The sequence below is a fragment of the Crocodylus siamensis genome, chromosome 2 (assembly GCF_052110815.1).
Source record: "Crocodylus siamensis isolate JL-2025a chromosome 2, ASM5211081v1, whole genome shotgun sequence".
NCBI classification, from domain to species: domain Eukaryota; kingdom Metazoa; phylum Chordata; order Crocodylia; family Crocodylidae; genus Crocodylus; species Crocodylus siamensis.
Genome location: NC_143396.1, coordinates 8,081,107 through 8,101,690, shown reverse-complemented (window position 1 = coordinate 8,101,690; position 20,584 = coordinate 8,081,107). Strand labels below are relative to the sequence as shown.

The following is a 20,584-nucleotide window of genomic DNA, read 5'->3' as shown; positions in this document are numbered from 1 at the left end:
TGGGGTTTAAGGCTAAGGGAACAGGTGACAGTCACTGGAAAGCTCAAACAGGAGGTCTAGTGTCAGAGAGACCCCAGAAAGCAGGTTCTTCACGCCAGCCACATAAACGAGCCCAAGTGAAGCCACCTGCATGTTGGGAAGTAAAGATGAGGATGGGAACAAGGGCAAGGGGTCAAGGGATGAGGACGGAAACGAGAAACTGCAAGAAGTGGAAGCTTTAGGAAATGCTTGGCATCAGCCCAAGGTTTGGGGGAAGACATATCTGGGCTTAGCAAGGGACCTGCATGATGTGTGGAGTTGGCTTAGGAAGAGATGTTCTGACTTGACACTGAACTGTCATTTTAAAAAGCCCGAGTCCCAAGAAGGCAATGTACTGGAGCGATGTGGGGCTGTGTGCTGTTAGCAGGGACCCTGACAAGGGGACACTGGAGCAGCAGGTGTGCTAAAAGCTAAACCAGGTAAGCTGATGCTTTTGCTTAGCTTGATGTATTTTACCTTTTGTTGCTGTTTTTTTTTCTTTTTTCAGTTGTGTCCTGAAAAGAGATTCCAGCCACGTGGCCTGGTAATTCCAAGCTCATTGAGCCATGGTCCAAAGCCAACACCCTCTTTGTATGAAAAACAAGAGGTTTTCTACCTGTCAGCCTGCTACACCGAACCTCAGGGTGTGTTGTCGTGGCAGGCAAGTGCCACAAAAGTATCTGTGGTGATGCATGAGTCTCTTGCTTGAAACACTACTTACCACTTCCATATCCTGTATCAGGTTATCTCTGCTCCTCTGCACAATGTGGGCCAACTGCTGAGGTACAGTACTGCCAGTGGTTTCCTAGCACAGCCCCACAGGGCTCTTGCTATCCCTTTGATGTCTCTGCTGTGCTCCTTCCTGCATCGGTTTACTTTCATGTTCTGCTGCAGCTTATAACGTTCGATGTGGAAGAGATTTCAGCATTGCAGGGTGCAGTGCAGAGATCTTAAAGCCTAAACAGGAGACTGCTTATATGCCCCATTATTACCATGTAGTGTTATGAGAGAGCAGGTATTTTATATCTTAAAAAATGTACTCTCTCTGTTGCACGCAACTGCCACGCTCTGGTTGTCGGTTTATAGTTCCTTAAATCCCGAACTGTAGGAAAGAGACTCTTAAAGTTGTAGGCAATGCTCAGCGATGCTGAATAGCTGCAGCTGAAGTGTGAATTGAAAAGGTGCTGTTCTTCAGCACAGGCTTGGGGGGGTGGGGGGCGGGTGGCATTTCCTTTCCCCTCATATATCACCTGTTAAACAAAATGCTTCTGGAGGCTAAATCAGACCCTCAGAAAACAAAGAACAAACTTCACGGGACAGCAGAAAGTCATGTTGATTAAGGCGTGTCTGGAAGGCACTCAAATACCATAGCGATGAGGGCAGTATAAGAACTTGAGACTAGTCCTCTTGTGCAATTCAATTGTATTCAGATGTGTTTAACAATGCTCCAGCAATCCTGTTGCCTTCCACGGATAGCGTGAGCTGTCTGCCCTTGTGGGACTCGATAGACGATTTTTTTTTTTAATTGATGTAAAAGAACAGAATTCAGGTCCCTCTCCCATGGGGGTGGTGGGCTCCTACCAGGCTATGAGGAGTGCAAAGCTGTGCAGTTTTATTGACACCACTAACAGCAGCCAATTTTGGCTCCGAACGTAGCCAGGGATCAGAACTACACCAAAAGTTCCATGTCGATATAGTCACTTTCCAGATGGTTTCTTGGGGCTGTGTGTGGAAGAGGGCATCGTGGTGTCCCTGGCCGGCATTGTCTCTCCCTCTCCCAGTTCTGCAACTGGCTGCTGGCTTCAGCTGTGGTTACATTTCCAAGGAGCCATGTGTAGGTTGTCTGAATGTCTTTGCGGAAGGAGGTTCTGATAAATCATGATACTGAAAGTTTATCGGGACTTTTTGTGGACAAACGCTAAATCCTCTGAGTTCGTTCGCTTTTCCCCACAAAGAGATTTCCCTTGTTTCTCCCTACAGAAACCTTGGCTTCTTTATAGTGTTCAGCTACAGAGAACCATTTATCTAGTGTAAATGGCAGATCTGGCCAGTGGCTGGACTCCATTTCCCAGCAGCCCCTGCTTGCGTTGCTGCAGATGGTTTCCATAGAGACCCCAGGAGTAGCAGTGCTGTGATAGTGCAAGGCCAGGGTTTCCATGGAGACTGGCCCCAGCAGCACTGGCAGGGTGTATGGCTGAGCAAGGAGTTGCTCCAGGGCTGGGGCTGGGATCTTGCAGTGGTGACAGCACGGTTTGGAGCCGAGGCAGAGCTGCAATCTTCCTGCCTGCCCTGGCTACCGGGGTCTCCGTGGAAACCAGCCACAGCAACACAGGCAAGGGCTGCTGAGAAATGGAGTCTGCTGTGGGTCCAATCCAGCCCACGGGCCAGACTTTGCCTGCTCCGACCTAGCGTCACATTGGAGTTTTCTCTATATGAGCCTCGTACAAACATTCAGTTTCTCCTGAGAGAGTTGCCGCTGTCTCTCCCAGGAGAAATCACAACTGTACAGATGTTCAGGCCTTTTCTCCCAGAGTAAAAATGGCCACTCCAGAAGAAAAATAACCCAGGAACAAGCAGGTTTAAGTTACTCCTGGGAGAGTTTCTCCTGGGAAAGTGAGTGTCTGTACATGCATTATGTCCTTGGCAGTGTAAGCTGGTAATAGGCCAAGCACCACTACTGATGTTCTGAGGAGCAGAGGATGTACCTCTAGCACCTAGCCCAGCACTTTTGTGATGACTTAGCACTTGCAATTCAGACTCAAGCCTGCAGCAGAGAGTGGGCGAATGAGTGACATGGGGGTGGGGGGGGTTACAGTGGGGACAATCCCTGCATCTGTTGTGGAGGCGTAGCGGTGCCAGGGGATTGCTTACCTCTTTCAGGGCAACAGTTGTGAGGAATCCCTCCTTCCGCTCCATGTGTGCTGCTGCTGGCTTATGTGGCTGGAGCTAATCCCAGCGGTGCCACAGCTGCCTGGCAGCAGAGTGCGCTTTGAGTTAGTAGCTTTCTGTTCGCATGGATGTCGGGAAGCAGTAGAAGACGTGACATTCATGGGATGCTGAGGAGGCCTTCATCAGCTGCCTTTGCAAGCTTCTCCGTCAGCCTACGATGGAGATGGAGCAGATGGAAACTGTCCTTGGAGAACACCCCAGTTTAGAAAGCCGCCCAGGAGGCCTATAGCAGCCCTGACCTCCAGACGTAGCCAACATGCACAGCAGCGTTGCAGCTGCTCTCAGGCTCCCCGGGTACAGGAAAGCAGAGCACAAGTCAGAGCCCTGCAGCTGGTTTCACTTGAACTGGGGCCCAGTTCACGAATCGGAGCCCGCTTGGGCCCTTGCCATCCACCCCAAGCATTGAAGTGGAGCATCAGAATTGGGCCTGTGAGGCTGCAGGGGTGGGATCGCTTGAGGAGGGCGTGGAAAGTCAGAGCGGAGTGTGTATTGCAGGGACTTGGTACAGGAGATGCCTGAATAGTTAACACTTGATAGACTGGCTGCTTCCCAAGCAGCTAACTTGTGGCAACTGGCCATGGCAGAGGCGCTGTGATGGTCAATTTGGAGACATCAGAGATGGGCACCTCTGCTATGTCACCCGCTCAGGCCTTTTGTCACCCTTTATCCAAGCCTCGCAACACTGACTGTCCGGCCGCCTGGCCCTGCCGGGATCTTGTACGGCGTCTCCAGACCACACACTCTGCCCTTTCTTGGAAATGCTAACCATCCTCCCCCGCTTTCGTAGAAGTCCTCCCTTCTCCGCCCCGTTGCACTGTGCTTCTCCAGGGGCCGAAACGAGAAACTTGCTTCTCGTCTGTTTGAATCTGTACAAGTTGCGTGACCTACTGCTGATTGGATACCGCTGGGTTATTGGATTTTCCAAGAAACTGCCTGGCCGTGAGAATAACTGACATGGGAAGCTATTTCCCTTGTTGTCCGTGGTTTGCTCTCGTTACACTGGTTTGCTGCTTTGATGCCAGTAAGCTGGTCTGTGTGTGCTGTGTATGCACGCGTGTGTGCACTTCTGTTTACCCCCTTGCTCCCCACTGGAAGGAACAAGAGCTAAATTGGTTTGTATTCTAATCCGTTCAGTGTTAGCTGCTCATGAAGGTTTCCCTTCAGCTGCTGCAAGCAGGGCCTGTATCCAGTGTGTCGTTTCTGTCCCTGCTGTGCCGTTTGTTGTGATAACTGTGTGTTGCTAAGTGACACTTAAAATGAGTGTCTCAGACCACTTTGCAGGCTGCTAATTAGGTCTCCCTTGCAGTGTTAGGGGAGCACTCTGTGCACTTTGCACTTGGGATGAGAAGCAAAGATATTCCTGGCCATTCTTCTTGCTGGACCAGCTGTGCCGTCGGGAGAGACGTTAGACGAGCCTTTGGGCACAAAGCTTTAATAATAACTAGAAGGAAATCCTGCAGGGGTAGATCCGGGTTGCATCGAGGCACTACAGTGTCCTCAGGCAGCAGGGCATTGTGGGGACCAAGAAGCCCTGCTCAGACCCCTGCTACATGTTACGGCCGTTATGCAATTACTTGGTTCATCGTGCAATATGGTTAGACTGGCTGTGTGTACAAAGTAACGGTCACGCAATGAACTGGTCAGTCACGCAAGAAATGATCACGTGATGACTTGGTCCATCACAGCATCACCAGCCATGTGGGCAAAGTAATTATCAAGTGACAAAAATGGCTATCCAGCTATAAAGTGAGTTCTTGAAAATGTGTAACAACTCTACAGCCGGGTAGGGCCCTGCTTGTCTTTGAATGTGTAGCAGGGCCCTCGGGCCTGCCTTTGCCTTAGTTTGCCTTCTTTCCATCACGTTTTACTCCTGGTTTTGGGCACGGTCCGGGGACTGGCTGTGCCGCCCTCTGCTATGGTCACTCCGTTCCCCATGACAAGCACTATTTTGACTTCCGACACGGCCGGTAAGGACCAGTCACCTTCAGGCTCTGGTTTTATACTCATCAGCGTGGCCGCACATCGCGTGGGTCTCTTCTCTACCCCGCCTTCTGCTCCGGAACTCGGCCCTGCCTGAAGCGTACGGGGGAAGCTGAAAGGAAGAGGGGGGAAAAGCCCCTTCAGCCTGCGTACGGTCAGGCACGAGCGGAGCCCCGGGGGGGCACGAAGCCGGGGGCGGGGCGGGGCGGGGCGGGGCGGGGGCGGTATAAAGCGGCGGCGGCGGCGGCGGGGGCGCGGGCAGAGCCGGGCCGGGCCGGGCATGGCGAGCGCGGCGCTGCTGGGGCTGCTGCTGGCGCTGCCGGGCCGGGCGGGAGCCGCCGAGCCGCCGGGTGAGCGTGTGCGCGGGAGTACGTGCGAGAGCGCGGGTGCGTGTGCGAGAGCGCGGGTGCGTGTGCGAGAGCGCGCGCGGGGGGGGGGGGGGTTCGAGCGTGTGCACGGACGTGCGCGCCAGAGAGTGTAACTGGGTGCAAGTGCATGTAAAAGGGTCCGTGTGGGTGGGTGGGCGCGCGTGCAAACGTGTCTGTGCGCGTGTTTGAGCCTCTGCGAGGGGATGCGTGCGTGTCTTTGTGTGCATGCACGCGTGCGGCGCTGTGTCTGTGCCCGCGCGCGTGCCCTGTCCACACGCGTCTCCGTGTCTGTCTGTGCCGGCGCACGCGTGTCTCTGCAGGCCTGTGTGTGCTCACCCATGCGTGCACACGCGTGCGTGCGTGCGGGGAGGGCCAGGCCCGGGATGGGGTCAGTCCGAGCCTGGCGGGCGGGAGTGGCACAGGCAAAGGCAGGAGACTGCTGGGCCAGGCGGAGGGGAGCCAAGTGTCTTCAGCTGTGGGCTGTGCCCTGCCAAGGGCACACGCGTGTGCACAGTGCCACAGGGCCCCCATGGTGCTTCGCCACCTCCTTCCTCGCAGGGGGGACGCCCGAGAGCCCCTGCCCGCCGCGGAGGGCTGCCCGTGGACCGCGCGCCTGCGATGGGATTTATTTAGCTTGGACTGGCCTTGCACTTGAGTGTGTTGGTGGCACCTCGGTGGCTCTTGTCAGAGGCCCACGCGTCCCTCGTCGCTGCCCTGGATGGGCTCGTCCCATCCCCTTCCCCACCCTGCCCAGGAGCACAGCTGGATGGGGGGTCAGGGGAGGGAAGCTTTCCCAGGCAGCTGAAGACCTTGAACTTGCCCGTTTTCCCAAAGCAGAAGTTCAGCCTTTTGGTAACTTCTGTGTCCATCCGAACCCAAAGCCCTCGGCGGCTCGGCCTGCCTCACCCCCCGGCCCCCAGCCACCGTTTCCCGGGTCCAGGCAGGAGGAAGAGAGAAGGGCTGGTTCTCCTTTCCGCTCCCGATCTGGGGATCCCCATTGCAGTAAAACCGGGAACTGCAACAGAGAACTGGTCCCCGGTGCTTGGCCCAGCTCAGGCACCAGCTCCCGGGTCCCCCCACATCCCCTTAGTGCCTCAGTTTCTTCTTCTTTGCTTCTGAAAAACGGCGCTAACTATTTACCGGCAAGTCATTGAGATCCTCCTATGGAAAATGAAAAAAATCCGCTTTCTAGGTAGCGCAAGGGCGAGGCTGTAGCCGCGATGGTGCAGAACGGATGCAAGGCTCTCTGAGGGTGCCGTCTTTTGTAGGACCGGCTGCGGGGTTGGGATCAAGTTGGGCTCGTTCGGTGGCACTCGGTTGCGAGGGGTTTTCAGTGCGAGCTGTGGAGGTGCTGAATTGCGGTGCTGTGCGGCTGGACTCTGGTATGGGGCCTGAAAGGCCGGAGCGGGGTGTTTTCGTGGAGTCCTTTGGACGTAACGCCTCGTCCAGCAACCCTCAACCGGGGTCCCGGGAGACCCTATTAAGGGGGTCACCCAAGATGAGCACTGTGAAGTGTGCAGACACGAGGCAAACTCATAGATTTCGACTAGCAATCCACCGTGTGAAACCAGCCTCCCCTGTTGCGGCCTCGAGTTTTTTTGCTACGGAAAAGCACATCTTCATATTTTTCTGTAGTAAAAAAGAGAAAAAAGCCGAGTTCCCAAGGGGTGGGGGCCCCAAAAGGCTGAGAAACAGCCGTCTCTTCCTCGACTGCTTGTGGCCAGAGGGACCCCCGGAAGAGTAGGCGGCCTGCAAGACCCCTCCCCGGGCCGCCGGGCTAAGAGCAGCGCATCAGGGACCCCGTGGGACATGAACGCGCCCGAGTTTTTTGGAGGGTCTGGTTATTTTAAATTCCTTCGTGCCTTTACCGGCCCCAGCCGTTGTTATCAGACGCTCAGTTTTTCACTTCTCCCCTCCGGCCCTGTTGAAGGGCTGCCCGGAGGAACCGAAACAAGCCTGGAAGCAAAGCGCCTGCGGTTCCTCTGTCTCCGTAACCCTGTCCGGGGGAACTGCAGCTGGGCCCAAACTTTCACTGAAGGAAAACAGGCGCTTCTTCTGCAGGAGCCCCTCGCTCCATGTTTTGCAAGAGCCCGTGAAGTTTTGGGCGTTTCACGTGTTTTCCTCCAGCAGCGGCTGATTCGTTATCTTTGACGCTGCGTTTGGCTTCGATCGGGTGGCTTCGATCCTTTGGTTTTTAAAGTAACGGAGGGCGTTTCACTTCCTCCTCGGTTATGAATGGGCAAGAATGCCTTTGTAACGGTCAGGCTGAATCTTTGGTTGTCCTCCTTGCGTCCGAATCGCGGGCCCCGGCCCCCTGGGCGCTCCGAAACCACTGAGCAGTCGGGGTCGTTGCGGAGCGAGTTTTGGGGGCGGCCGCCGCAGCAGCCCCTGGCGTCGCACGTGCCCCGCTCGGAGGGTTTGTGTGGGCGAGCGGGGCCGAGCTAGACGCGGCGGGCCCTGAGCCTAGGTTCGATACCAAAGCCGACCTAAGCCCGTGATGGCTTCAGGCGATGCCCCGAAGCCCCCGCAGCGCTGCGTGTTGCCTTCGTGGAGGCCCGCTCCTCTGCGGAGGGAGGACGGTTCAGCAGCCGGGGCAGCGTCTGAGGCCTGCGGGGCCGGGGTTCAAATCCTCGCTCCGTCGCAGGCGCCGAGCAGCGAAGCCAGCCCTGCAGCCTCTCTCATCTCGGCAGTTTGCAGGGAGAAGGAGCTCGACTATTTCTGGCCTCTGTCACCCTCTAGACAAGGCAGAGGTCTCCAAGGGGCTTCGCCCGCCCCACGCGCGTTTCCCGGCCCTCATCCCGGGGTTTGGTGTTTGTTGGAGGGTAGTCCCCACCGCCGCCCCTCTGATCTCTGCTCTCTTTCCTAGGGCTGTCGCCGCGCGGGGACGTGGTCACCCCTCACTGGGTCCTGGGAGGACGCCACCGGCGAGCGGTCAGCGTGGCGGAGAAGGTGCGTGCAGCGGGGCAGAGGACACGCGGGTGGGTTTCCCTTCCTCCCGCGCGCCGGCGGCCTGGCGGGGAAGCCTTGCGGGGATACTGTTGAGTGCCACCTTCATCCATCGCCTTGTCTCTGCGGCGATTTGCAAGCAGCAAATGCGATCGAGCCCGGAGGGCGTTTTCAAGGTGCAGGAGGACCTCAGACGCAGCATTGGGCACCGAGAGCGGCCTCGCATCTCCACCCCCTTGGCCCAGAAAGACGGGCTGCCCGGAGGCTGGGGAGTGACTGAAAGAGGATTTCTTTGTCTCTCCTGTTTCTGTTTCCCGGGGGGACACCCAGAAAGCAGCAGCTGCTGCCAGCAGGCCTGTCTCTTCCGCCTTGCTGGGACGGTTGAGGTTGCCCCAGCTCGGCCCCACCCGGGACAGGAGCAGGGGTGCGGGCGGATGCGGTGCCAGCTGCCTGCACGGCTTCCTCGGCCTGGCGCCCGTCATCTTAAGGGCTCCCGGGGCGGAGGCAGCGAAAAGCACGGGGCGTGGAGGCTGCTGTACAGTAAGCAGGTTGCACGGCGGGGACGTCCAAGGCAGAGGGGGTAGGTTTGCTGTTTGCCCAGCTCCCAGGGGCGATTCACGCAGCCCGGGCAAGCTGGAAGAGGTGCCAGGTGGCGTGGAAATCGCAGCCTCTGCCTTCTGGGGCTCGCAGCTTTCATCCCTCCGCCTCCCCCGGGATGGGATCCTTGCCCGCCCCTGCGGTGGGGTCAGCCAGCTCCCAGCTTGCCCGGCCATCCCGAGCCCCAGCCCTTTGGTGGATCGGGGTCTCCCACGGTCGGCCCGTCGCAAGGGTTTGCTCCATTCCTAGTGGATGACGGGCCCGGGGGAGAGCAGCCAGCGCTATATATAGTGGAGCCGGGGAATGTGGGACAGCGGGGAGGTTTGTTTGTACGGCTGCCTCTGTCCCTGCGCCTGGAGTCTCGTCGGGGGGAGGGGAGGCCCCCTGCAAGCCCCCCTCGCTGCCGGGGTAGTCGGGAGGGAGGGGAAAGCCCCCTCTGCTCATTTCCCGGCATCTGTTCTGCCTCGGCTGGCTCCAGACACTGCAAGACGAGGGGGTCTTGTTTGGGGGGGGGGTGCCAGCTGATCCCCGAGGCTTCCTCTGGCGGTCCCATCGAGCCCCCTCTCCCTCCGGCCAAGCGGCTTGCGTGGGGTGCTCTAAATGCGCTCGTCTTGGAGGCTGGCGCGACCCCGGCCTGGCACGGTTCGGAGCCAGCAGCCCCCTGGCCCGTAGCGACTGGGCTCGGGGAGATGCCTCGCGTGGGAGCGGCTGCCTCTCAGCAGGGGTGGGAAACTCCGGCTGAGACCACGCGCCGCGGGCGCCGGCTACCCCGGGGCCGGCGCTGCTCCCTCCCGCGCGCTCCGGCGCAGATCGAGAGCTTGGCCCTGCAGGGCGCGACCGAAGTCGGGGAGCAGACTCGCCCAGTGCTTGCTCCTTCCTGTGCCCTCTGCCTGAGAGCCGGGGGCCCACCCGGAAACAACCCCCCTTTGGCCGCGGTTGCAAGTGGACCCGCGCGACGCGGCCCCTTTCCCCCAGCCTTCAGCGGGACGCGGGGCCCGAGCGGGGAACCGGGGTCGTGCCCTGTCCGCGGCTGCAGGGCAGAGGTCGGGGGAGTCTCCTCCAGCCGTCGCCTGGTCTCCGGGTCCGGCGCAGCATGGCCGAGTCCTCGGGACTCGTGGCCGGGCCGGTGACCTTTCAGCTTTTCCCGGGATCCCGCGTTTCTCAGGGGCCGGTTCGTGCCTCCTTTTCCAGGAACGCTTCTGGCCGGCACCATCCCAGCCCGGCTGGGAGACCCAGTGCTCGGTGCAGCACGCGGTCCCGCTGTGCGTGGCCTGAGCTGAGCTGCGTTTCTCCCCGGGTGCCCCCAGCCTCTAATTGCAGCCTTTTTTTTTTTTTTGCACCAGTCCTGGAAGTTTTTTTTTTTTTTTTTTGCACCGGTCCTGGAAGCACTGCAATCCCAGGTCAATGCATGGAGTGGACGGAGCACGCTCCGGTTCCACCTACCAATACCAAAAAGAATCTGCTCAGTATAGACCTCCTATGGAGGACATATCAGCAGGCCAAAAGCCCCACATGAGCATGTCTCTGCCACAAGAAAAATTTGCTACAGCCAAACAGGAGGCGAGCAGAGGGGTCTGCCCCAGGGACCTTCCCAGCCAGCCGGAGCCCGTGCCCAGGGCACAGACCCGTCCTCCCCGCAGCGGGCGAGATGCCGGGGAAGGTGCGCGCTCTCCAGCACGGCAGGTCTTCAAGAAGAAGCGGGCCGGCCCCTGGTCCGGGATGATGGAGGTGTCTGGGTTGGACCGTGGGGACTTCCCAGGCTTCTGGGCTGTGCTCGGCCCACCTTCCTGCTCCACGTGCTAAACCTCCCTCGGAGGTATTGGGGCTGCGCCAAGGCTCCCGCTGGGACTTAAAGCGGGGGCTTCCTGGCTAGAGCATCCTGCCCCTCTGCTCGGGGTCAAACCGGCCACGTGCGGGGGTCAGGGAGGAGTTTTACCCCGTGGTCAGATGGGACGGAGTTGGGCGGGGGGCTTCCTCTGTAGCCGGGGCCTCTCGGGCGTGCGTGAACAGCCTGTTATAGCAGCAGGATGTCGGCCGCTGCGGTCTCGCTGGGGCAGGTGCGGGTGTGATGTGGCAGGGCTGAATGTGGTGTTTTGCTAAGGGTGGAGACGATGGGTTTTGTCTGGGCTGGTCTGGGCGGGGCCGATCCTGGCTTGGGGCCTCCGGAGGCCCCTTCCCGCCCCACTTCCAGACCCAAATGTGTTGCCCGCCACCCCGGAGAGGCGGGACAGAGAGATGCTACGTGCTGCTTCAGCGTCTGCAGGTGCAGCCCTGCGGGGAGCCACAGCCCCCGGACTCCCAGGTCGGTGCTGCTGGAGCTGGGCAGGAGCCTTCAGTATCCCCGGCCCCGGTCTCACCCTGCGGTGCGTGCACGTGGCTTTTGAGTCTTGCCCACGTCTCTCACCCCCCCCGTACGTGGCGCTTGGCGATGCCTGGGCTGGCGTGCGTCTCAACAGGGTGCTGCCCTGTGTGCTCCTGGGCCCGGGGCATCCCCGCAGACTGGGGTCCCGGGGATCCCTGCTGGCCCAGGGACCCCCCTCCAGCAAGGGCCCGTCGGCAGCGCGGCAGCCGGGCGTAAGGAGCAGCATCTGCTTCTCCTTACGGCACACGTGGAAGCGGTTTCCAGATGCTTGCCCCCCACCCTCCGCTCCTTGCATGGGCAGGGCCCCACAAGCCAGGAGGGGCTCGCGCGGCCCTGCCAGGAGCAGGTCAGGGGGCATGGGGACTCTCCTCCTCCTCCTCTCCAGCCGCTGGTGGGGGTCTCCCCTTTGCACCCTCTCTGCATCGGGCTCGGACGCTGGCGCAGACCCAGGCAAGGAGGGTTTTGCATCGGAGTCAGGGCCTGGGTGCCTTCAGCCCTGCCCCTCTCCCTGGGACAGGCTGGCAGAACGAGCCCGGGAGCCGCGGGCCGGCTGGGCAAGCTGCATGCGGTGCAATGCATTATAGCACGAGAGTCGTGTTCGGGCCCTGGCTGAGGATGGTGGGGCTGGGGGAGAGGCAGGTGAGTCAGGCCACAGCGGGGTGAGGGTGCGGGGACCGTAGCAGAGCTGGGCAGCCCGGGGTGCGCGTGCGAGGAGTGGGTGCTGGTCAGGAGAGTGGCGCTGTCTGTATCCTCCTCTTGTACCCCCGTGAGCGCAGCTCTCCAGGGTCCCTTAGGGCTGAGACCTCCAAGCAGACCCCCGATGTCTTCAGCCTCAGTCTCTGGAGGAACTGGACTGAGCGGAGAGTCCGGGTCCCAGGACTGGGGAGACCTTGGCCCTCGCCTGCCCGGATGCCAGGGGAGCTGTTGCTCGGATCCAGGGGGCCTCGATTCTCCTGCCTAACAGGGCCTGCGCCTGTTCATACCCCCCGGCTCCTTGGCTCAGAGCCTGCGTCCTTCCCAGGTGGGCTCTGCAAAGCCACGTGCCCAGCCCGGCAGCTGCATGGCTCCTGGCACCGCAACGCGAGCAGGGGGTCCCAGATGCCAGGCGAGGCCACGGGAGTCATCTAGCTTGAGCTGCAGCGCCGTGCAAACCCTCGGGCCTCCGTCTTTGTTGCTGTTGCAACATGTCTTTTAGGGCTGGTCCGTGCTTAAACAGATCTCCCTGTGTGGACGGGCTTGGTGCTTGTTTCCAAGGCTGGCTTCCCATCTACACACGTGGGTGCAGGTGCATGGGCTGCTTTGCTGGGCCCTGCTGGCTTCGTCCCAGCTGCCCCGGGGCGTGGGCTCCCTGCGGGCGGGCGGGCGGATGTCTCTTGCATCCTGTTTCCTGAGATGAAGTCCTCCCTTGCTCGGTGCATCACCCAGCCAGCTGTGCCGCCGGCTGCTCTTGCCGGCTGCCACCCCTCCGGCCTGGTGCGGGCCCTGGAGGGAGGTGTAGGGTCGCATCGCCTGCCTCCGAGGCCTCGTGACAGGAGCACGCGGTTCCCGGCCGAGCGAGCTGTGCGAACCGGTTCGTGCCACGACGGAGAGGGCCACGTGCGTAGGTGGGAGACCACTGGAGCAGCAGCCTTGGAAACGAGCACGTAGCCTGCCCACGCACAGAGAGCTGTTTAAGCACGGACCGGGGTCCCAAGCAAGGTGTTGTCTCCCCTCCAGCACAACGCTGCCCTTTGATGTGCCTCAGTTTCCCCTTTTGGACACAGAGGGGAGAGATGAGCCCTCCCGAGAAGCGCTGTGAGGATGAGGTAGTGCGTCTACGAGAAAACCGTACAAAAGTGCAAAAAATTTGCAGCTTGCCCAGCCCCTTGTGAACGCTGCAGGCTGAGTTTTGGTGGCGTCCCTCGTGCTGGACACGGATGCATTGCTCTGTGCCCTCGGCCTGGCGCCCGCGGCCCCTTCCAGCCCGGTGCCGGGCAGACCCGGGGTGCTCCTGGCCCCGAAAGTTATGAAGATGAGGCTGGGCACCGGTACGGTGAGAGCGAACTTGGGGGCAGCGCTCGGCCGGTTCCTGCCTCGTGGATCCCTCCCAGGCGGGCAGCACACAGCTCGTTCATGCAGCTTTCCAGCTAGGAAAGCCATCGTGGCCTCTGCTCTCTGCTGATACGGAGGCTCCTCGCCCGGGCCTCCGGGTTGCGTTGCGCACAGCTCCTCGGTGGGTGGCAGCAGGCTCGTTCCCGAGACGCAGCCGAGTCATCCCCGCAGCGCCGAGCGCCCCGCAGCAGCCCCATTTCACAGGAAGGCAAACTGAGGCAGGGACGGGGGGGGGGGGCTGCCGTCAAGTCCGGGCGGGGGGGTGCAAGAGGAGCGGCGTTGGTGCTTTAAGAGTGCAGTTTGCAAGGAGCCGGCTGCCAAGAAGGCGCTGATGTGAACGGGCGGTGTAATTGCTGGGGAATTTAAAGGAGCGAGACTTCGCCGTGCAGGGGATGGAGTCGGGGGGGGGGGCTGGGAAGAGAGATCCGGGACCGAAACGGGGTGTAGAAGGGAAGCTGACAGAAAAAAAAGCCCCACGCAGACCATGTTTGGCCAAGAGGCAATGTCTGTATAAGATCATGTTCTAAAAATACAACCCGTTCCCAAGGACGGGCCCCCGCCTCCGATTCCCTTGTCCGTATATCGTGCGCCCCCACCCCGCCGAGGACCCGGTCCCACCCCCCGGTGCTGGCAGCCACGCGGCCGCGCTTTGGGGATGACTAAAGGGCTTTCGGGGCAACTGTGGATTTTTTACTGTCGTGTCTCGTCTCCTTTTTTGGAGCTGGAAAGATCTCGCGCTGGGGGAGGCGGCGGGGAAGCTGCAGGAGCCTCCACCCGTGTGGCCTGGCCCCGAGGCCGCGGGGCCTGTCTGCGGTGGGGTCTCCGTCTGTGCTAGCCGGAGCTGTGAGCATGTCCAGATGTGGCTTGCAGAGAGACGGGGGGGGGGGGGGGCAGTCGGGCGCCCAAGTGGCTTAGGAGCCGCTGTCTCGTCATCCTACATCACTGGGCACGGAGCTTTTTCCAAGTCACAAGTGCCCAAACCTCCTCCTCCTCAGCCTTTCGTTGGAGTTAGGCCTTTACATGCCGTCAGAAACCCCCCCTTGGTGGCCGACGGGCTACCGAGGGCCCCTCTAGACGTCCGGGTCACGGCGCGGTAGGACGTGACGCCTGTCACGTGGCTGGCGGGAGGCGCAATGGTGGGATCCAGCATCTGACCCTCGCACGCCTTATTGCTGGGGGGAGCACGTGAGGAGCAAGCTCCTGCGGCTGCGATCCGGCCGTGGATGGGATTCCCAGCAGGGGCAGCACCTGGTGCACCCCCACGACTGGGAGGTTAGAAACCAGCTATAAAGTGTCCCAGCTCTAACTTTGTATCTGGTCGGACCTTTTTAAAGCGCGATAGTTAATTAGCCAGGTTGTAGCCACGTGCACTTAACTGGGCAGTTGCGTGATGCGTGTAACGTGGGTCATAGGGAGCAGGGGCTTTAGGACCCCCCTGGCAGCGAGGGTACACGGAGACCAAACCTCCGAGGTGGGACAAGTCTCGTGGTGTTCGCAGGAGGCACCTGGAAACTCTCCAGGCAGGGGCTGTTCCCAGGCTGGGGCTGGGCCGGAGGCAGGGGTCTCCTTCCCCCAAGGACCCCATCCTCCGTGGAGGAGGCAGGAGCCTGGGCAGTGGCGCACTGCTCCTTTTATGTGCTCCTCCGCTGGCAGAGTCCTCCCAGAGACGGGGGGAGGCGGTGTGTCCATGTGCGTGTGTGTGCGTACACATGTGCATTCGCACGGAAGTGTTGTGTATGTGTGCGCTCGGGGACGTGCTCACGTGGGTGCATGTTTGCGTGCATGCGTGTGTGCGCACACGGATGTGCGTGTGCAGGTATGGATGCATTCATAGGTTCATGTGTATGTGTGCACGTGTGTGCTCATACGTAGGTGTGCTTGTGGAAGTATGTGCGTACATGTGCCTCCATGTTTGTGTGCATGTGTATGTAAATGTCAGCATGCATGTAGGTGTGCCTGTGTCTATGGGTGTACACATGTTCGTGTGTGTGTGCACGCACACCCATGCACAGATGAAGCTCTGTCTCTGAGGCTGCGCCCCGGCTCCTCTTCGCTCAGCCGCGGCTGAGCTGGGCATCGTTGCGTTGCCCGGTCTCTCTGCTGACCGGGCCCCTGTGGGCAGCGCAGGGACTCCGGCCTTGCTCTGTGGTTCACCGTCCTAGCGGCTGGTCCGGTGGGGACCGGTCCCGCTTCAGGGGTGGCCTGGCAGAGCCCTGGCGGGAGCTTCGGCAGCCCTCATCTCGGAGGCACGGGGTGGTTTGGACAGCTGGGACTGGGTGCTGGGGGCGGATGTGGTGCCCTGGACTCGCAGCCCGGCCTCGGACAGAAACCTGGGGCCGCTGAGTCAGCGCGCGGTCGTCCGGCAGCTGTGCAGCATCCGGTGCCTGGAAGCCAGGCTATTTATTCCCCGGCCCTGGCATGACGAAGCGTGCCGTCACCCCGCTGCCGGGCACCAGGCCCGGCCCGAGGAAGCGGAGCAGGGAGGAAGCAAGGGCTGGATTCAGTCTTGCCCTGGGGTGCGGTGATGGAGCAGGGGGCAGGACTTGCTGACCGGGCCCCACATCCATTCTTGGCCGCTTACGTGCCACAGCCCTCCCTGGCTGACCCTGGGCCTGTCCCTTAGCCTCACCCCCGAGACGAGAGCACCCTCCTGCCTCCCCCGGGCCAGCCGGGCCCTGGGTCTGTTCCCATCACTGCAAAGCAGACAGTCCCCCCAGCAGCCGTCCCCCCTTCCCAGCTGCGAAGGGGGAGGGGAAGTTGCCAGGTCTGGGGAAGGGCTCTGGGTGGGTCGGGCTGAGCTGCGGGGCATTGCAGGGAGCTGAAGTGCTCCAAGTGCTGGGGCCTCTACCCCTTCCCAGGCGGGCTGCCGCGTCCTTCTGAGGCCCGGTGTGATGGTCCCTGCGTTAGAGCCACGCTGTCCCCCAGTGGCACCAACAGAGAGGGTAACAACCTACTGCTGCTGCCAATGCCCTGCCCAGGCTGACGGAGCCCTGGGTGCGGGGCGGATGACGTGGCCGCCGGCAGGGATGGCAAGGTGACCCCCCCGGGGTCCCCTGGGCACGGCACCCCCTTGTTCCCTCCCTGCCCGGGGACGGCTCAGGGCCAGGCCCTGTGGCGTTGCCTCCGGGGCTTCCTTGCTGACCCGCTCCTCTTCCCCACAGGTGCCGGCGCCCGCCCGAGGGGACGTGGCGGTGACGGCGGGGGGCCGGGAGCTCATCCTGGCACTGGAGAAGAATCAGTAAGTGTCTCCGTCGCCGCGCGAGGGGGGTCCTGGCTGTCTGGGCCCGAAGGGTCTGGGTGCACCGGGTGGAAACGGCTCCCCGAAGCTGGACGCCCGAACCTCCGAGACCGAGGGTCCCTGCCCCTCCCCTGCCTGGCATCTCCTCGCTCCGGGCACAGAGCCACCGCCGAAAGCCGATCTGCTTGGACTCTGGCGCTCGGCGGGGGAGAGTCTGCCAGACTGTTTAGGCTGCGGCTGCCTGCCCGGAGCCTGCCGGGAGTGCGGCTGGGGGGCTCGGAGCGGGCGTCTGTGCTGCCCGGTGCCACGGGTGGTTTTGCACGCGGGTCGCGCCCTGGCAGTTCGAACCCGCGAGGCTGGAGAGAGGATATTCAGCTTCCGGTCCGAGGGCAGCCAGCGAGACGCAGCGGGGAGGGCTGCCCTGGGCAGAGCGCACGTGAACGGGGGTCTGTGAGAAAGCGGGGGGCCCCCATCCCACCCTGCTGTGCGGAGCCCGGCTGGGCTGCGTTGCCCGTGTGGCTTTGCAGTGGTACGTGGAGCAGGTCACCGCGGCACGCTGCGGTGTAAAGCTCCAGTGGTGACTGTAGCCGGCGCAGCTAGAGGCTGGTTGCATTTCTCCCCCCGACCCCCCTACAAGATGGAGCAGAGGAAGGGGCTCATGCCTTCTGGGGAAGGCTGCTCTTGCTGTCCTGTCTCATGGGCTGCGATGCACGGGGGACCCAGCCAGCGATGCATCTGCACAGAGGACCTGGCTGCCCCCGGTTCCTGCACTGCAGGAGGTCACGTCTAGCCCAACCCTCTGCTCCAAGCAGGACCAGCCCCAACTATATCATCCCAGCCAAGGCTGTGTCTTAAAACCCTCTGAGGATGGAGAGTCCACCGCCTCTCTAGGTAGCCTGTTCCAGTGTTTTAGCAGCCTCCTAGTGAGAGTTTTTCCTAATGTCCAACCTCAACTTCCCTTGCTGCAGCTTGAGCCCATTGCTCCTTCTGTCATCTGCCCCCACTGAGACCAGCCCAGCTCCATCCTCTGTGCAGCCCCCCTGCAGGGAGGTGAAGGCTGCTATTCAATCCCCCTCGGTCTTCTCTTCTGCAGACTCAGCCCATTTCCCTCAGCCACTCCTCACCAGTCCTGTCTCCCAGCCCCCAACCATTTTCTATTGCCCTCCGCTGGACTCTCTCCAGCTTGTCCACATCCTTTCTGTAGTTGGGGGCCCACAGCTGGACACAGGACTCCAGATGTGGCCTCCCCCGCGCCGAATAGAGGGGAAGAATCGCTGCCCTCCGTCTGCGGGCAGCGCTTCTACCCATGCAGCCCTGGGTACCAGTAGCCTTGTTGGTATCTTCTGGCTCATCATCACCCAACGGAGCGATGCCCTGTGCCTCCCCTGGGCGCCTGGCTCTGATTCCCCTTCACAGGCCCTGGGCAGGGCAGCGGGATGATCACACTTTTCCCAGGAAAGGATCGTGCAGCGACCGGCCCTGCCCAGCTGTGTTGCCCTGCAGGGGAAGCGCCCGGCCCGTGAGCTTCCTGCCAGCCAGCGCCTAAGATAGGAGCTAATCACTCTTTCCGCGGCCCGCCCAGGCCTCCACCCCTGCTCCCACCCTCCATCCACCCTGCACTCAACAGCCAGTTTTGCATGCCCCTGGGGTCCTGAACTGTCGGCCCAGCCCGGTCCCCCCCCCCCCCCCCCCCCCCCCCCCCCCCGCTGTCCACAGCGGGGCTGGCTGGTCCTCCTTTACACAGCACCCTCCAAAGAGCCTGTGGGAGAAACACCCGGGACGTTGCACTAGTCGGAGGCTCTTGCTTCTCTCGGACGTCCCAGATGTTCAGAGCTCGATGCCTTCTCTGTGACTCTTTTTGGAAACCCTGCCGCGGGGGTCCGGTCTTTGCCAGACACGGGCCGTGTTAGACCCCTGCTCCTCACCTCCCCGGGTGAGCCTGGTCCCCGCAGCAGGTCCGTCCTGCTGGGATCCAGATGCTGGGCCGGCACCGGTGAGAGCCCCAAAGTTGTGCAGACTCGTTAGCCGTGGGCCGGGAGGGTGAGGGCAAGGTGCTAAGAGGCGTTAGCCTGTGCCCCTGCACCTTCCCGGCTGGGCTCTTTGCAGGGCCGGGGTGGGTTTGTTCATGTTGCTCAGCTCCTGGCTCCAAAGCGTCCTCAGACCGTGTGATTTCTCCACCCGCGTCCATGCAGACGAGCGGGGGGAAGCAAGGGAGAGGGAGGCTCCAGCTCTCCGACTCCTGCTGCCAGCGTGCCTGCTGCAGCCCTCATTTAGCTTGGAGCCCGGCCCGGGCAGGAAGCTCTGGGGAAGGTAGACTTGGTTTTGGAAACCAAAGCAAATGGGGAGATGCGGGCTCCAAAGTAACCAGGGCGAGGGAGGGAGGGAGGAGCGGTCAGGCATCTCCTCCAGCGCCGGGCCGGAGGCCCTTGGCACGGCTGCAGCCTCCTGGGTGGGCATTGTCCCTGGCTGAGTGACCCCAGTGAGCCGTGGCGGTCAGCATTTGTCCTGCTGCTGCCCATCGCCCTGGCGTCTGAGCTCTTTCCGTGGCAACGAGGTCCGCCGTGGGTCCACCTTTCCCGCTCGCCACTGATGACACCGGGCCCACACAAATTCGTCCCAGCTGCAGGTGGCTGGCGATGGGCTCCGAGGCCTTTCTTCCGGCTGGTTTCTGCTGATCCCAGGGGAGTTCTTCCTGATTTACACCACTCCTGGCGGTGGGGGGAGGCGGGTCCTCCACCTCTGGTGCGTCCTGGTTCTCTCTTCCCCACATCTGGCTGGAGCGGCTGCAGCTCCACATCTGGGAGCCTGAGCTGGCTCTGGGCTGGCACGGTCCTGGAGCCTGCCCCCGGGCCCTCTCCTGCTCCGTCCACCCCCCTTTTCTTGGCTGCTGGGGCTGGATTAGGGGGTATTCTTGGTGCCGATGGGGGTATGTGCATGGCCCGCTGCCAGCTTTGTGCAGCGAGGGTGAAGGAGGGAGCAAGGCCTGGGCTGGAGTTAGCAGAGGCACGGCTCCTCTCTCCAGCCCACTGCTTGCAGCTGGCTCTGCAGCATCCCTGGGGGGCCAGGTCGGGCACTGAAGGTCCTGGGTTGCAAGACGAGCTGGGCTGGAGCTTGGGGATGGGCTCGAGTCTGCACCCCCACAAACTCGGGCTTAACCTGGGACAGCAGCAGGCGGCTCAGTCCCCTCAAACAGCCGGTCTGCAAGTGCGCTGGTGGGTCTCATCCCAGATACGGTGCATGGCGTCTCTCCAGCCAGTCTCAGCTGGGAGCCCACAGCGGGTGCTGGTGCTGCTTGTTCCCCAGGGATTTATTGTTTCCCAAGCGCCAGGCTCACTCTTCACACGTTGCACTGGGCTGAGCGGTGTTTCCAACCAAGCAGCGCAGAAGCTGGCAGGGCCTTGGCTGAGCTGTGAGGTTTTGCACCTGTATGGAGGTGTTTCCTGGCTTCCTGGAAGCAGGTGCTGGAGGAGGGGGGTGTGCTGCATGTGCATCTGAGTGCCTGTGTAACTGCGTGGTATTTTTGTAGGCTTAAAACACAGAAACCACACCTAGAGCGGCCACGCTCCCTCTCGTTGTGGAGCAGGGGTGCATTCAGCTTCGGGGGGCACCAGAAACCAAGGGGCAGAGCCAGAGGGGCTCATCGTGTGGTGCAAATGGTTTGTCCAGAGACAGCGGTGCCTAGGGAAGACTTTGACTTTCATCCAGGCTTAATTTTATGGGCTGCGACCCCTGCTTGGGGTCTCTGCTTCCAGCTTTTATAGCTGTCCTGCTCCTCCTCCATCATGATCCGGCTGTCAGCGTTTGGAGCCAGGCTCGCTGGCGGCCAGCCGGCAGCTGTGGGAACGAAGTGCAGGCTGGAAGCGGGGGAGGCAGGGTGGGCTGCGCTGAAAAACGCTGAGCTGGGAAAAGAGCTCGGTGAGTCATGACTCCAGCTCGGAGCGGAAAGCAGAGGCCAGAGGCAGAGCATGGGCGTGCAAGGAGGCAGGCGTGCAAAGGCGTGCACCTATGTGCATGTGCACGTGCAAAAGGGGCAAG

General features: G+C 61.4%; 1 protein-coding gene and 1 pseudogene across 3 annotated transcripts in view; one reads left to right on the top strand and one right to left on the bottom strand.

The window, feature by feature from the left end:
- The first annotated feature begins 5,181 nt into the window (after positions 1-5,181).
- ADAM33 (ADAM metallopeptidase domain 33) overlaps positions 5,182-20,584 on the top strand; it is a 54,018-nt gene continuing 38,615 nt past the window's right edge. For 2 of the 3 annotated variants that reach the window (XM_090035110.1, XM_090035108.1), the window contains exons 1-3: positions 5,207-5,333; positions 8,182-8,264; positions 16,473-16,549. In XM_090035110.1, the coding sequence (XP_089891236.1) occupies positions 5,228-5,333; positions 8,182-8,264; positions 16,473-16,549 (266 nt within the window). In that variant the 5' untranslated portion in view covers positions 5,207-5,227. Of the gene's footprint in view, positions 5,334-8,181; positions 8,265-16,472; positions 16,550-20,584 lie in introns of all 3 variants that reach the window. The other variant, XM_090035111.1, reaches the window with a different exon arrangement.
- On the bottom strand, positions 10,222-10,432 carry LOC149869843 (U2 spliceosomal RNA; annotated as a pseudogene).